We start from the raw sequence: 17925 nt of genomic DNA, 5'->3' as shown, positions 1-17925 counted from the left end.
ATCCTTGTTACACTGTCAATCATAAACATAGTGTGCTGTTTGCACACTGCTACAAAATTATGTTTGTTTTAAATGTCAGTGTAGTTCTTGTCTGTTAACAATGATGCATAATTTACAAAGAAAAATTATTGTCATGTGCAACTTTTCCCATTGTTTTAATTATATGATATGGCTCATGATATAATTTAAAATTTTCAACAAAGTCAATTATGTCTAACATTCACCCAAATAATCAATTATCAAAATATTTGTTTGCTGCAGGCCTAAATCACTAAATGGTGAAAAATTGTGATTTTGTTTCCTTGGATCAAATTGACACAATATGACCAGTCTTCTCCAGGCCAGAACCCTCCAAATACAAAATTCAGAGAATTCACGAAGCTCATACACTGCTCCACCTGACTGGTTGCTTGAAGTGCCGACACATTAAACGTTTTCTAGATGACCTCCAGCAACCACTCTGTACCACTACTTTACTCTGTACGTGTCTCTGCTTCACCGTGGAACATTCTCCCTTCTCTTTCAGGCTTTTCTGCATACGTGCAATATTACATACACCTCCAGAAGGTATCTGCTATCTAATAAAACACTTAGGTCTGCGTCTCTAGTCCCTCTGAGCAATCCACTTGGCATTTTTTATGGGAACACTTCCAAAAGACAGAACACTGGTAACAGATTTTTACACAAACGCAAATACAGAGGAAAGTCACTGAAGGTACATGCAGGACAAGAGATAATAATTTAAAAATATTTGCTATTACCCATCTTCGTCAGGAAACGTGGCTAGTGTGCAATAATTTAAAATGCAAACTGAACATATTCATTAGTGGATTTTGGAATAGTGACAATCTGCCTACACTCAAATCCAACAGAAAGGATAAACTATCATGTCACCTTCTCAACACATTATCGCCAAATAAATTACCTGTCCTCGTATCCTATGGACTCCCATCTTTTCTTTTTTTTGATTTTATTGAAATCACACAACATTCCATACAAACAGATCAATTTTTACAAAAATAGGATCGAAAACAAATCAACCCCCACCCATGAGAAAGAGTTATACCAGCAGAGTAAAACTAACTAAGTAAATAAGTAAATAGATGAATTAATAAATGAAAAAACATAAATGGAGAAGGAAAAAAAAGGGGAGAGAATCTATTTCCTCAGTGCTTTAAGAGCTTATTCTAAAATGTTATTAATTAGATCCTGCCAGGTTTTGAAAAAGTTCTGTACAGATCCTCTAAGTGAGAATTAGATTTTTTCCGATTTCAAATAATATAAAACATCAGTTACCCACTGACTTAAAAGAGGAGAGTTAGGATTCTTCCAGTTTAGCAAAATAAGTCTGCGTGCCAATAGTGTAGTGAAGGCAATCACAGTTTGTTTGTTCTTCTCCACTTTAAGCCCATCTGGAAGAACACCAAACACAGCTGTTAAGTGAATTAGGAGGGCTAGTGACACCAAGGCTGTCTGAAAGGCATTTAAAGATTTTGGTCCAGAATGATGTTAATTTGGTACAGGCCCAAAACATGTGACCTAGTGAGGCTGGAACTTGATTGCAATGTTCGCAGGTTGGATCTTGCCCAGGAAATACTGTAAAAGATGTCTGTAAACATACAGATTACAAAGCTCCATTTTTATAGCAGTTGTGACTAGAATTTATTAGAGTTTCTTGCATGGCGAGCTTGTAACGGCTGACCCCTTACCCAGCCGGCAACTACACTTCCAAGACCTGTGGCCTGGATAAATTACTGAGATTGAATCTTATATATCAAGCCATACCTCTAACAAATGCACTGAGGGGAAATTTTCCCCTCAATCGACGGTTTACACAAGCATGCAAAAACAGGTATGTCAAATAAGTGAGTATATTAACTGGAAAACAAAACACTACTGCACATTCCCAACGTAGAAAAAATATGTATGTATATCCCTCCACCAAAGCAGCAATGTGACAACACCATATACAGTATAAATATATACACTGTGAGCTGCGAAGCTGATCGCACCCCCAGAAGATACAGATGCCCCTGGGAAAACCCCTAAGAAACATAGACAGATTACCTTCACATTCCTCCTTTCCCTTTTGGCCAGCTCTGTCGCGTAATGTGCCTCTCGCGTGGTGCTCCGCCTTCTTAAAAAGCCTGCACGGGCTTCTCTCAGTTTGTTAAATTGATTGCTTGCTTCTCCTTATCTCTCTCTCAGACATTCTCTGCTCCTGGCGGAACTGTCATCTCTGATTTGTCATGGAGCACGTTTAAACTTTTGAAAAAAGACAAATGTTTGTTTGCAGTGCTTTGAATAAAGTTCCTTTTTTTCTACAACCTCCTGTGTCTCTGTGCAAATCTGTGACCCAAGCGTGACAACACACAATAACAAATCCTCCCTTGCCCCTGTAACATATAACAAACAACAACGAACAACAACAATGAATGAAATACGGAATGAATGATCGTGAACTTGAGTCCGAGTGTACAACTGTCCTGAATGCAGATGACTGGTCAACAGATAAGATGAGTTTGTATTTCCCGGAATAAATGGAGTGTTTTGTCTTGGTAGAGTAATATATATTGCTCTACTTTCCCCTATTGTATTATTAATATGTAGCCGTAGAATGCCTAATCTCACAGACTTACCACTGTTTATAAGGTACTATTGTATATAACTTATCCCCACCTTCCCTTCTATATCTATAACCTCAGGCAATTAGATGTAGTAAAAAGACAAGCAGAAGTTAAGTTACAGTTTAAACAATGTATTATTGATAATATTCATAAATAATAACAAAATGCAAAGTACATTTGAATATTGGCAACCATATAACCTGATTAAATGATATGTAGACCAGGTGGCACACAGTCTTCTAGTTACTTAAATGTCTCTAGTTAAGGCGCCATTGTTGCTCAGCTTTCAGCCACATGTCTGTTCAAAATGGCTGCTGAGCTGTGCTCTTCATCACAGGATAGCAAGAGAGATGCTTCTTTCAGATGTTGGTTAGTAAGAGAGAGAGTGTGAGGTTAAACGCATACATTTATAGATGTTCTGCCCAACCCTGAGAGCCAATAGGACATCATGGTACTTAAAGGCCTCTGAGACAAGCCAATTCCAAACAGCCATACCTCAGACCAATGGGGGAATAGAACATCTTAACACCTGCCCCCAAACCATATGTAAAGTACACCTTAGCCCATTTGCGGGGGTAGAAATGACTTTAGCAAAGAAACACTCGGCAAACTGGTTTAAGACACATCCCCCAAATCCTGTCGTAAAATTCTAACAGACCCATTCCTAAGGGGGGGGGGGGTAAACACTAAATTACATTGTTTTGTCTAAATTACAAATAAAGATATACAGTACAAAATATTCATCAAGTTATATGTAAATTCTCACATCACAACATGGAGCAACCTCACCGTGAATCCTCGGCTTGTGGTGGATGATGTAATCCGACCCCGGGGGAATTGAAGTCAGTCCAGCGGAATGAAAAGCAAACTGGTTGCAAAAGTACGATGTGGTAAACAGCAGGTAAGTTGATGCATTGTCCTCCTTGTCTGTTCCCTCCTGATTGTTTATATAGTCATGAGCCGGTTGTAAATGATTATTATACACACGTGCCTTCCATTATTAAGGGGCTGCGGTCTCTTTCCATCATCCATCGCCCCTGAATTTACGGGGACGACATTCACTGACGCACACATAAGCAACAAACGGGACGATCAGGCCCGGTCTTAGGTATTATGGGGCCCTAGGCGAAAGGCCCCCCTGGAAGCTCTGCGAAATGCGTGAAAATTAGACCAAGGAGACGTTTTCTTGTAACGTTACGAGGTCATCACCCTGTGTCCCTTTTTCGCCTGGTGTAGTTAGCTACTACAATTTAGCCAGTTTGAACTGTTTCCACTGGGCACCACGTGGAGGTATGTAGCTAAGCCCAGCTTAGTTTTTTTGTATTTTTTCTTTTTGTAGTCCTTTTTTATTTTTTGGGATATTTGAAACTTTTGTAATGCATTGTGAGGGGAGGGGCGGGCCGGGGGCCTGGCCGCTGTCGATCCGGAGCCCTAGGCGGTCGCCTACTTCGCCTATGCCTAAGGCCGGGCCTGGGACGATGGAAACAAACCGCACTCATTGGAAAACACATTTACTATGTAGCCCCACTACAAGCATAATGGCTGCACTGGAGAGCTGGTCTTCATCAGTTAAGGTTGGAGATACCTACAACAACAAACATACTAATGTTGAAAAATGCAATCAACCTCCTAAATCAAGGTCAACTATAACCATACCAGTAAAATGTACATCAAAAGAAAAGAGTGTTAAAGAAAACTTATAGCTTTTAAGTATAACAGTCAAGTTGTACAACTAAAACATCCAATGTTTGTTAGAATTGCTTTGGTAACTGTATGGAGGCATTTGAATCATGTATCTGGGTGAATACAAGAGCAAACATAATGCATAAATTATAAAACATGGATATGATTAGCACTGACATTTTCATTCCAGTATGTTTAAACCATAAGTTTTTTAAAGTGAGATGAGCGAAGGTACTAAATAGGTTTAAGAAATATGTAGTGGTAAAAAGGAAACAAATAATATAATTACACACACACACACATGCACCCCATCTGCTTAAATCTAGGATTACACTGGACAGCAAAGGTTTTGACACAAACAACTTACAGGTGTTTTAAAGGTACTTTTCATGCTCAATTCAAAAATATACTCAACATTTTTATATCATTCATAGCTTGAGTTTTGTCCCTTTTTAAACTGTTTGTTTAGTTTATATATTATATATCAATATTACTGTATATACACTACTGGTCAAAATGTTTAGAACACCCCCATTTTTAAAGTTTTTATTGCAATTTGAACAGTTCAAGTCTAGTGAAATACATGAAATGGTACAAAGGCAAGTGCTAAACTGTCAAAAGGGTAAAAAGAAACTTGGCTTATTTAAAAAGACTTTTTCAGGGTACAAGTACAGGGTGATTCTAATGGGCATGACTCTGAGATATGATGTATTACTGTCTTAATAATGAAGCAACCCAAACGAAATAAAGATCACAGTATTCCTGAATAAAAGTACGAACGAATGAGGCATGGTGCTCTTCTGTCGAGACTGTCAGCGGGCAGCAGAACATCGGTGTCTGTCTGCCGCACTGGTGCGTTCAGTGAGCTCCTGTGTAAACAAAATTCATGCATTGGCATTTAGTTGCGCATAATAGGCCCCATTTTTTTCAGCACCACCATCAATACTGACGTGTACTTGAACATTTTTGACTTGTTTGTGAATTAACTGGATGACCGTGAGATCAATGAATGTTATTTCCAGCAAGATGGGGCAACCTGTCATACATTGAATCATTTTTTGGCAATCTGGTCATTTGAATGGGACTATGGTCACCTCATTTTCCCAGACCTTTCACCTCCAGATTTCTTCCTTTGGGGAACGCTGAAAGGAAAAGTGTACAAAAACAAGCCTCATACACTGGAATAATTACAGTGAAACATTAAACAGGAAATTGCTGCCATCACCCCTACAATGCTTGCAGATACCTTTGCCAATATGGAGCGTCATGTCGATCTGTGTTTACAAGAAGGTGACAACTATTTCTAACGTTCATACACCTATCAATGTATGCTCTGTATTTATATTGTTTCTATCGCTTCATTATTAGGTGAGTAACACATCATAACTCGTGGGCCCTGACCATTAGAATCTCCCTGTAATTGTTTAGCAAGTTCTGTAGCAATGACAGCTAGTTAAGCCTTGAAAGGTGTCTCAAGGTTTGTTGATTCCTTAGAAACCCTCCATCTGTATAAAAGCAGTGTTGGAACAAAATGAGTAGCTACACCCTCTGAAGCATTACTTGGACAGTATTGTACTGCATATTGCTATCGTTTGTGAGAAAAGGAAATTAATAAAGGAAGACAGACCATTATAACCCTTGAAAGTGTAGGTCTTTCCATTAGAGAAAATGCAAAGAACGGCAATATAACAGTAAGTACAGATTCTAATGCCATCAAAAAGAACTTGGAAACTAAAGGAAACTGACAGCAACAAACAAATCTTTGAGAGTCAACACCTTGTGTGAGAGGCACCTTAAAGGACAACAACTAAATTGTTTATTTGTTCAATGCTTTAAGGTCAGAGTTCATTGAGACTGGCAGTTGTGCATAGCCCAGGCCAATGTCTTTTTTCACTTTGCAATTTTATCAATGGCTTCTTACTGTCACTTGACCGGTCTTCACTTCGCTGTTGAAAGAGACACCTGCTTACTTCGACTGCTGTCCTGTGAGGCACCTTATCACGCAAGCTGTCGACTCTCAGAAATTTATTTCCTGATTCTAATGGGGCTCTAGGTCTGCTAGACCTATTCCTGGCAGTTCTCTCTGATGGTGTAGGAAGCTGTACTCACTGACACCTGGGCTTTCATTGCAGTTTTTCTATAGAAAGACCTACACTTTTAAAGGTCATAATGGCCTGTCTTCCTTAGTTAATTGTCTTTTTCCTCACCATTATGATAGCAGTATACAGTGCACATCTGTCCACATAATGTTTTGGAGGGTTTAGCAACAGTTTGTTTCAACACTGCTTTTATACACTCAGCGGGTTTGTAAGTAATCAACAAAAGTTGGGGACACCTGTAGGAATTGTTTGCATCAGCTTTCAAGGCATAATTAAAACTTTCATTGTGCCAGAAAAGCTAAATTATTAACCCATTACATGTTCCATAAAAAGTCCTTTCTGTATAACTCTGAAGAGTACATTATTTTTCCGTTTTTGGTAACTAAACTTTTTTTAAACCTCTGGAAGTTTTAACTTGAACTGCTTAAATTGCAAAAAAAAATATATATATTTTATTTGATCAGTAATGTACTATGGGAAGCAAAATGTACATCATGTCAGATTTGTTCAGTAAATGCACATTCAGCTGCTGATCTTTGTCAATGCCAGAAACATGATGCTTACTTTTATTAGAAGCACAGCCACACACAGAATCACTAATCATATTTCTTGCCCATCATATTCAATTACCACTCACAAGCTAGCCACTGTTTACAGGCTAGGATAAGTGGTCTTGAACCAGCAGCTGAACTAACAAGAGTTTTTTGTACTGTTTAATAAACCTGGGGAACAAATCAAAGTCAAAGTGAACTTTATTGTCATTTGAACCATATACAAGTATACAGATAGACGAAATTGCGAAGCTCAGGTTCCACAGAGTAACAACATGACGTGCAAATAATAAATTAAAAATAGAATTAAAATTTAAATTTAAAATTAAAACACAAACAAGACAAGACCTTGTGCAAAGACAAGACAAAGAAGTAGCAGCAATATTGACGTGTAGTTAGCAATATGAACATTGATGCAATGTATTGTATTTGCAATCTAGATGCATACAGCAATAGATATGTAATATTCATCCATCCATTTTCCAACCCGCTGAATTCGAACACAGGGTCACAGGGGTCTGCTGGAGCCAATCCCAGCCAACTCAGGGCACAAGGCAGGAACCAACCCCGGGCAGGGTGCCAACCCACTGCAGGACACACACAAACACACCCACACACCAAGCACACACTAGGGCCAATTTAGAATCGCCAGTCCACCTAACCTGCATGTCTTTGGACTGTGCGAGGAAACCGGAGCGCCCGGAGGAAACCCACGCAGACACGGGGAGAACATGCAAACTCCACGCAGGGAGGACCCGGGAAGCGAACCCAGGTCCCCAGATCACCCAACTGCGAGGCAGCAGCGCTACCCACTACGCCACCGTGTCGCCCGATATGTAATATAATAAATAAATAATAGATATAGATAATACAGAAATTATCAGTGTATGATAATAGTTGTTTAAGACATGTGTAAACAATGACAGGTCAGAATGTTTCACAGCAGAAGGATAACAAGAATGTACTTAAGGGTCAGTATGAGATTTTCAGTTCTTTTCTACCTGCACACTCGTCTTTGCAGGACAGTGGCTCACATGTATAAAAGTTCTGTTTTTAGAGGTGGTTGAGGCCATGTGGAAGGTCCCAGGGGGCAGCATGGTGTTAAGGAGTCTAAAAACTGTCCTGCAGCCTGGCAGATCTGGCTTTGATGTTGCAGTATCTTCTCTTGGATGGCAGAAGTTTGAAAAGTCAATATGAGGGGTGTAAGGGGTCCTGCACAATGCTGCAGGCTTTGCGGACACTGCGTTTGTAAAATATGTTCTGCAGGCGCTTGCGGTCAGATATGTTGCAGTTGCCATACCTGACAGTGATGCAGCTGGTCAGAACAATCTCAATGGTGCCTCTGTAGAACATGGTGAGGATGGAAGGGGGAAGACTTGCTCGCTTCTGTCGCCTCAGGAAATGTAGTCTCTGCTGGGCTTTCTTGATTAGTGATGAGGTGTTATGTCTCCACATAAGTTACTCAGTTATGTGCACACCGAAGAACTTGGTACTCCTAACAGTCTCCACAACTAAACCGTTGATGCTGAGTGGGATGTGGGCAGGACGTGATTTTCTGAAGTCCACGATTATCTCTTTTGTCTTGTCAACATTGAGAGATAGATTGTTGTCTTCATACCATGCAGACAGCCGTTCCACCTCATCTCTGTATGCTCTTTCATCATCCCTGCTTATCAGTCCCAGCACCGTCGTATCATCCGCAAACTTGATGATGTGGTTGGTGTTGTGCGTGGCTGTGCAGTTGTGAGTCAGCAGGGTGAAGAGCAGTGGACTAAGCACTCAGCCATGAAGCGCTCCAGTGCTCAGTGTGATGTTGCTGGAGGTGTTTCAGCCTATCCAAACTGACTGGGACCTCTCTGTCAAGAAGTCCAGGATCCAATTGCAGAGGGTGGTGTTCAGACCCAACCTGCTCAGTTTTACAACCAGCTTTGAGGGATGATTGTGTTGAAGGCAGAGCTAAAGTCTATGAATAGCATCCTGACATATGTGTCATTTTTATCCAGATGTGTCAGGGAGAGGTGAAGGGCAGAGCATATGGTATCCTCAGTTGACCTGTTTGAGCGGTATGCAAACTGAAGAGGGTCGAGGAAGGCAGGGAGATTAGTCTTTATGTGTGACATGACTAACCCTTCAAACACTTCAAGATGACTGGTGTGAGTGCAACTGGTCGGTAGTCATTCAAGCATGTCACTGATGACTTCTTTGGCACTGGTATGATGGTGGTTGGCTTGAAGCATGCTGGGACTGACGACTGGCTCAGAGATGTGTTGAAGATGTCTGTGAGGATACAAGCCAGTTGACTGGCACATTCTTTAAGCACACGACCAGGTATGTTGTCAGGTCCAGCAGCCTTGCGTGGATTGACTCTGGATAGAGTCCTCTTCACGTCAGTTATGGAGAGACAGAGTACCTGGTCAGTGGAGGGAGGTTTGGTTTTCTCGCAGGCTCTTTGTTCTGCGCCTCAAACTGTGCGAAGAAGTTGTTCAGCTCCTCCGGAAGGGAAGCATCAGCATCGCTGCTGTGTGGGTTGGGCTTGTAGTTTGTAATTGTCTGAACGTCCTGCCACATACAACGTGTGTCTCTGGTGCTGCTGAAGTGTTTGTTGATCCTCTGCGTGTAGGCCCACTTAGCTCTCCTTATAGTGCAAGACAGGTTGGCTCTGGTCACCCTGAGGGAGGCCTTGTCTCCAGATCTGAAGGCTGCATTTCTGATCTTGAGCAGCTTGTGCACTTCTCTCGTCATCCAGGGCTTTTGGTTGGCTCTTGTGGTAACATCCTTGGTAACAGTAACATCCTTTGGATTTACTGCATTTGGAGATGTAGCCAGTCACAGAGTCTGTGTACTTACTCCTCCAGAGTGATGGAGTCACCATCCATAGCAGCCTCCCTGAAAATGTCCCAGTCTGTCAATTGGAAGCAGTCCTGGAGAACTGAAACAGCACCAACCTGCCACACGCAGATGTTTTTGCGGGCTGGTTTAGTGGGCTTCAGCAGGGACTTGTATGCAAATACCATAAAAATGCTGATATGGTCTGAGCAGATGAGGTGGGGGCAGGGTATGGCCTTGTAGGCGTCAGGAACGCTTGTGTAAACATTGTCCAGACAGCACCCCCTCTAGTAGCAAAGTTCACATTCTGGAAGAATTTTGGGAGAGTATCACAATATACAAAGTTAACATTCCTAGGTAATGTAATGTAAACCCTCAGAGCGGTATATCATCTAATAGCATACAGTAAATGTCACAAAATGTAAGCTTCTCACATTACAATGTAAATAAAAAAAAAGTTATTTTTTGCCTTAACATTATATAATGTCTAAGAGAAATGAAATAGGCTTTGTTTATGTTTGACAAATTATTGAAAAGCCTTCAGTATCTGAAGAACCACAAATGTGTACAGCCATCCCTCACCTATCGCAGGGGTTACGTTCTACAGCCCCCCGCGATAGGTGAAAATCCGCAAAGTAGCGACCTTATATTTATTGCATTATTTATATATATTTTAAGGCTTTATAAACCCTTCCCACACTCTCATAAACCTTACCGCCTTATTACGTCCACTTACAACTCGTTTTGCGCCCTGGTTAAAGGACACTGCGGCCGTAGATCTTATATTCTTTTCCTCCTTTTTAAATAAAAAGAATCGTGGACTCATTGATGCCGTAATGGCGTCCTACAGCGGTGTAGCTGTTCCCTTCCTTCAACATATCCAAACCTTTTACCTTTTCGGCAATCATTAGCATCTTCTGTTGGCGCTTGGGCACGGCCCCTGAAGCAGTAGTAAGAGCAGATCGTTTTGGAGCCATAACAAAGGGCTTGACTATGCACAAAGATAAACACAAAAGAGCACAAAAGTTAACTCTTTACACAGCACAACACATTGATACTGAATGAGCGGGATGAGACTTCCTGGTTAACGCAGTGGAATCGAGTGCTCTGATTGAGTAGCTTCTCAGCCATCAGCCAATAGCATCCCTTATATGAAATCAACTGGGCAAACCAACTGAGGAAGCATGTACCAGAAGTAAAAAGACCCACTGTCCGCAGAAACCCATGAAGCAGCGAAAAATCCGCATTATATATTTAGATATGCTTACATATAAAATCCGCAATAAAGTGAAACCGCTAAAGTTGATGCGCGATATAGCGAGGGATTACTGTACTTTTATCAATGCATCTTTATTATGAGATTTTATTGTAAATACCAAAAATAAAATCAAAAACAATGATGCACATCACATCCTATTTAAATAAATTCTTGGCATCAAATTCATTACTGTTGTCACTAAAAACCTGATTACGGTAACTTGAATAATTGTTGTCAATTTGTATTTTACATAAACATGCTATACAAGCTGCACAATAATATTTAACTCGACCAAAGAGGGTCACGTTTCTTCATTTTGTCTCAGGGTTGCCCTCCAGTTGTTTTGAGACTCATTTTTGATAGTCCGAAGTTCATTTACATTTTACAGCACTGGTTACTAAAAAAAACACAAGCAAGATGCTTAAATGTTCAGGTTTAAAAATGAGGCACAATGAAGTGCATTGTAACCAGCACATCACTTCAGAAATTGGCGTGTGTTAATTCAGCAGTTTCTGCATTTCTGTAATAAAATTTTCTGCAGCCTAATTGCATGAATGTTCCATTTCTAGTCACTGCTTTAATGTTTGCCTACACTACAGTCATTTAAATATTTCAGCTGCTACCGCACAACACACTTTTAATGAATGAATAATGAGCATTTTTCAAGCTTGTCAGAGTAATTTCAGTGAATATATTCCTCAATAACTAACTGCTTTAATTAATAGAATGGTACCAACACTTTTATTAAACCAAAGTTGGCAATTTAACCATCAAATGCATTGGGGCTTCTACAAAGTATACAGTGATCCCTCGCTATATCGCGCTTCGCCTTTCGCGGCTTCACTCTATCGCGGATTTTATATGTAAGCATATTTAAATATATATCGCGGATTTTTTGCTGGTTCGCGGATTTCTGAGGACAATGGGTCTTTTAATTTCTGGTACATGCTCCCTCAGTTGGTTTGCCCAGTTGATTTCATACAAGGGACGCTATTGGCAGATGGCTGAGAAGCTACCCAGCTTACTTTTGTTTCTCTCTCTCTCTCTGTCTCTCTCTCTGTCTCGCGCTGACTTTCTCTGATCCTGACGTATGGGGCTGTTCGCACACCTAGACGCTACGGACGCTCGTCTAAAAATGCTGAAAGATTATCTTCACGTTGCTACCGTCTGTGTGCAGCTGCTTCCTGAAGAGACATGCTGCATGGTGCTTCGCATACTTAAAAGCTCAAAGGGCACGTATTGATTTTTCACTGTTTGTTTTCCTCTCTCTCTCTCTCCCTGCTCCTGACGGAGGGGGTGTGAGCTGCCGCCTTCAACAGCTTTGTACCGGCGGTGCTTCGCATACTTAAAAGTCAAACAGCCCTATTGATTTGTTTGGTTTTCTCTCACTTTCTGACATTCAGTGCTCCTGACGCGCAGTCCTTTGAAGAGATATGTTTGCATTCTTTTAATTGTGAGACAGAACTGTCATCTCTGTCTTGTCATGGAGCACAGTTTAAACTTTTGAAAAAGAGACAAATGTTTGTTTGCAGTGTTTGAATAACGTTCCTGTCTCTCTACAACCTCCTGTGTTTCTGCGCAAATCTGTGACCCAAGCATGACAATATAAAAATAACCATATAAACATATGGTTTCTACTTCGCGGATTTTCTTATTTCGCGCGTGGCTCTTGAACGCAACCCCCGCGATGGAGGAGGGATTTCTGTATCCTAATCCAGTTAAATCATAACTTACGTTTTCAATAGGGCTATTCTGTAAACTTTCTGTGTCCTTATCATCGAGAAGAGAGCGGTCTGTTGTAGAGGTATTTACTATTGGGTTGGACTCCTCCTGATCATTTGTTATGTTCTGCTCTTTTATTTTTGTGGAAGCAGCAATGTCCGTGTTCTGGTGTAGTTCCTTTTCTGAAGAGTTTGATACTGTTGTAGAATCCCACTCATCATAAGGGGTTTGAGTAATTGGTCTATCAGTAGGGCCCATAGCTTCCACAAAATTCCCAGTACTTGCCCGATTTTGTACATTTCTGTATCGCAAATGTTCATTACTTTGATTGTTCTGAATTGTGCTCCTTTCTCTAGACTCAGTTCTGTTCAACTCTTGGAATCCAGTTTCTCCATGTATGGCACCACCTGTGGGCAATGCAGGTGGTGGTGGTGGTGGTGGTGGATCTTGATGGGTCAGTGGCCGTCTGAAGACACAATGTTGAATGGTAGACTGGACACAGCCATAACATAAAATCTGTTGCAAAAGACAACAACTGTAAGTTAATATTTGGTTACACTATTATTTTTAGTCCTTCATAAAACACACAATATTTGATTTGCTTTGCTCAAATTAAGTAAATCACTGCAATCCTGCTCAGGATTAAGCGAGCATAGAATATTGAATGGAATATTAAAATAAGTAAATTGGGAGTCTAGAAAATTACCATAAATTCCTAAAACTAACCCTTTTTTCTCTTTTGAAATCTGTATTATTACTTACAGGACCAATGGAACACTTCAAATAAGATATCATGATTTTCATTAAACAAATAAAATTTGCAAATAAAAGATGTAGTAATGCTTACAACAACTGTAACAGCTATGATGATAACCACTGGAATCTGCAGTGTTATAGGGAGATCTTTGAGAAGCGCTCGCAGGAATTCGCTGATACCTTGACCTACATGTTTCAGAGGCTCTGTTACAAAAGTAGTGAAGGTCACAGCAATTGCCTGCAATTAGAAAGGAAAACACAAAACATTAAAAACAGACCTCCAAGTCTAACAATTCATTCAAGTACAAATGTTACATTTCTACTTCTGAAGAAAAAAAATTCTCTGGAATCTTGCAATTCAAAACAAGAACACTTCATCATACGTATCTCACTTTATATCTCGGTATGAAATTAACAACCATGGCTTTGAAGCAGTTTATTTTCCTTACTCTCCCCACTGAAGTTTTCAGAAAATAAGGCAGTGAAGCTAATACTTCCTGGGCAATAGGATTTACTGCCCCAAGGGAGGAGTGGGCCACAAATCTGTTCTTTTCCACTGTTGTCAAATGTCCATATTTCAGTCATAACAACCACTATACTTATGTTAATTTCTTCAGTTTCAGTATGCATTTAACGTAATGTGTAGGTTTTTGAATATAAATGCAACAATTACAAATTCTGTATATACAGTGTTACAGGTTTTACTGTTAAGTGAATTATGGTTATAAATGTATAAGCATTTCAAGACTGTACTGACTGAAGAACATTATAAAATGCGCCCTATGTTTCAGCTTCATTTTTCTTAGGCTTCCTGTTAGCTTTTGTTTCTGTCAAAACTGCAATAACATGAATTACATTTCAATATTGTTTATTAGGATTGTTTATTTGCTTTTCAAGAGGTTGTCCAATGATGTGGCCACCCACTCCAAACCACAAGAATAAAGTTTAACCACCTATGTACAGTAGTCCTGCATCTGCCGAGGGTGGACATCTAAAAGCCCCTATTGAAATCTTCAACTTTTTCATATTTTGATTTACTATATTAATCCCAGATGGGCAATTGCTTTTGCACATGACCTTTCGGGGTCAGAGTGCTGGGTCAACCACTATACAGGTTAACGACCTTCCTCAAGGGCCCAATGGAAGTAAGATCATTTCTGGTAGTAACAGGACTTGAACTGGCATCCTTACAGATCCCAGCACATATTCTTAGCCTTAGAGCCACCTTTCTATAAAGGATAAAATAAAGACAAATAATGACAGACTTTTACTTTTATTAAAATCTTGTAACCAACAATACAGGGTAAATATCGCCATATATACTGAATCCAATGAAATATTTACTTTTATATGCTCAGCAACATGCAACACCATTATTAATATCCTATTTAACTGAAAATCAAATCTCAAATTTCAATAAGAGTGAATAGAATTTTATTCGTTCTTGTTTTTAGTAGTAATTGAATCTCTAAAGAGCATTCGAGTCAATAGTCTGTCATACCACTAACCCTGGATTATACTGAAGTCGAGCCTTCTAGTTACTGAAGTAACTACTTCCTTAGTGCAGTCCACACACACTAATTAGTGATCTGGGTAAATCCATGTCATGTTATCAAGTAATGTCAGTAATGACATTAATGAAGTTTCTGTTTAATTTCAGTGTAGCATAATTGGAACTTTAATTAATGTCATTACTTACAGCTGTGCTTGCAATACTATTTCATGTCAATATGGCTGCTATAAAAAAGGACCATTAGTGATATGAAACCATGTGATGCCAGCTGTAAGCAAAGATATCTCAGCAAAGGCTCAGAAACCAAAGACCACCTTTTCTGGAGATGTTCATGACATTATAAGGTATCTTATGTTAAAAATTGACCGCTTTTAAAATAGTTTTGTTGATATTTAATTTTTAGTATAATCACTCATAACATAGTAATTTTTCATTTTGGGGATAGCATAGTACTTACACAAAATACAAAGTTTGAAAAGAACTTTAAAACAACATGGAAACTATTTCTGTGCAACTTACATTTAGGGAGATATAGCCGGTCAAAAGTCATAATCCCTGCACCCAACAAGTTCAAACTTTGTTGGCTTAAATCTCCCTTAATATTAATCCAAGACACGTGCAATTTCAGTTCCATGGGTTACTCATATGACCAAATCAGCATGGCAAGTTTTGTTAAAACCTGCGACGATGAAGTTCAAAAGTGTGACAATTTGATATGGAATCACCTTTCTCTAAAATTAGTAACTGGATAAAAATACTAACAACAGATATCTGTACATTTTTTGAATAAACAAAATGTGATCATTTTATTGTACATTTCCGGTTCCCTATATTCATGCCATAGGTTTAATCATACTGTATCACAACATTTAATAATCCTGCAAGTATCTAAAAGTAAATGGGGTAGACACATAGTTTGTTAGTTTTCTGCATCACTGAATTTTAAAGATATACCATCAAAATACATTAAAAGTTAACAGTAAATAAAGTTTCATTGTCTTTCATAATCCATCACATCTACCTTAGTTGGAGGAACAATCAAGATCGGATTCACCACCAGATGCTCATAGTATTCTTTGCAAGGATCATTCCTTAAAGTGAAGGTGCTTCTATACCACTCTAAAATATAAAATTAACAATTTATATATAGATATACTTAAGTACACACACTCAGACACATACATACACACACACACACACACAGAAACAAACATGGTGGCAAGAAATTTACTTTGACATATAATGGTGAACACTCAGTTAAATTTGGGTATTAAGGTACACCAAAATGATCTAATCTTCATTTAAGCATTATTTATTCTACCGCAAATTGCCTGCATGATCAGGATAACTACAGGATTTGTTTTTCTTTAAAAAAAACTGAAGCTTACCATAAATGGTACTTGTCTACTATTAATGAAAACATTTGTTTGGTCAAATCCAAAATCATTAACAGCCATGGAAGTATACTGGTTTGGGGCTGATCTGATGACTTCAGAGAGACTGCAATAGTTGCAAACACAACAAATTCAGATCGATTCTGTTTTAACTAAACAGTGACTTCTAGCAGTGACACCTGTAACACCCTTCTTGTACTTTTACTACACTTAATTCCAGGTTATACAGTTCTTGATTTCTTTTTGCCTTCCTTTCCCCTGTTTGCTTACTGATTATTAAGACCAATTTTATTTTTCCCCACACCACCTCTATTATTAACACTGTGTGACACTGCTGAAAAGTAAATTGTCTCTTAATAATACTGTTGATAAATGCTGGAATGTTATTAAACTTAAACAAATTCAGTGGTTTATACTCCATGCTTATTTTCTGAAAACACAGACTTAGCATATATCCTTGCTTTGTTTACAGAATAGGAAATGCACATTCAAATTCTTTTAAGAGTTCAGCCTTTTGTTGGAATGATTTTATTACTATTACACCAAATGGACAGGGAAGTTTACACCTGTAAATGCTGTATAGCTGAGGAGGTAATATGGACATCTCACGCAGTCGGTCATCTGGTCAGGACACCAGCTACCAGTATCAGTAAATTCTATAGGACAGTAGTATTGTATACAATCAGAAACAATCTAATACAGACAAATAAACAAATCTAACAAAAGAAAGAAAAATATAATGTAGAAGAAAATGAAAATTTAAAAATATACCTTTTTTAAAGCAATAAGAAAAGAGATTGCATTGGATCTAATGACGCCATTAAACTCCACTACATTGACGCAATTAAACTGGAAGTACTGACAGAAAGCAACACGTCACATTATAATGTACTTATTTAACGTTTACTTTAAGGGTTCAGTTATAAAATGGGCAGAGCACCTGGGTGGCAAAGCAGTCATCAACATGTGGTAAAGAGGTTAAAGGAGATTAACATCAAGTTTTTTCCAGTGTCCACAATTTTTGCTTTATAATACAAGTTGTTCTTGATGATAAATAGTCCATGCAATATTAAACAGCTTTACATTTATACCTTTCACATCACCTGGGGTGCACATCACTTACCTAGCAGATTGTCTTTCCAATCAAATTCTTTTATTCCTGTGCACTTCTCCTGGATGTGTTCCATTTTAACCATATTTTTTTGATGTTCAGCAAAAGCAATCTACAAATTACAACCTGTGTTATTAACATTTTATTAGTGAATGTTGATAATTAACCAATTTATGCCTCGTGTTCCATTACTGGAACAACAGTCACGTTAGAGTAACATATGTTATGTATAATGTAAGAAGTGGATTTGCCTAGTGTTCCAATTTTGGAACGCTACATAACTCAACAATGGAATGTAATAAATTTTTTTTCTCTTCTAATTCTTGTTCCTTATATTTTTCTACGCAACATATGTGAATTTCATGCACAAACTCAAAAATTTCAA

At 38.9% G+C, this 17925-nt stretch overlaps 1 protein-coding gene across 4 annotated transcripts in view; it reads right to left on the bottom strand.

The window, feature by feature from the left end:
* Window positions 1-2742: 2742 nt before the first annotated feature.
* clcc1 (chloride channel CLIC-like 1) overlaps window positions 2743-17925 on the bottom strand; it is a 123022-nt gene continuing 107839 nt past the window's right edge. Inside the window, exons 6-10 of one of the 4 annotated variants that reach the window (XM_028811075.2) lie at window positions 17553-17652; window positions 16057-16154; window positions 13614-13760; window positions 12779-13282; window positions 2743-4212 (exon numbers count right to left, since the gene is read on the bottom strand). In XM_028811075.2, coding sequence (XP_028666908.2) covers window positions 4123-4212; window positions 12779-13282; window positions 13614-13760; window positions 16057-16154; window positions 17553-17652 — 939 coding nt within the window. In that variant the 3' untranslated portion in view covers window positions 2743-4122. The remainder of the gene's footprint in view (window positions 4213-12778; window positions 13283-13613; window positions 13761-16056; window positions 16155-17552; window positions 17653-17925) is intronic. The other 3 variants (XM_051932894.1, XM_051932895.1, XM_051932893.1) reach the window with 3 other exon arrangements.

This window comes from Erpetoichthys calabaricus, chromosome 10, assembly GCF_900747795.2.
Source record: "Erpetoichthys calabaricus chromosome 10, fErpCal1.3, whole genome shotgun sequence".
In the NCBI taxonomy this organism is placed as follows: Eukaryota; Metazoa; Chordata; class Cladistia; order Polypteriformes; family Polypteridae; genus Erpetoichthys; species Erpetoichthys calabaricus.
The sequence above is the reverse complement of the archived record's forward strand: the minus strand, read 5'-3'. Positions and strand labels throughout refer to the sequence as shown.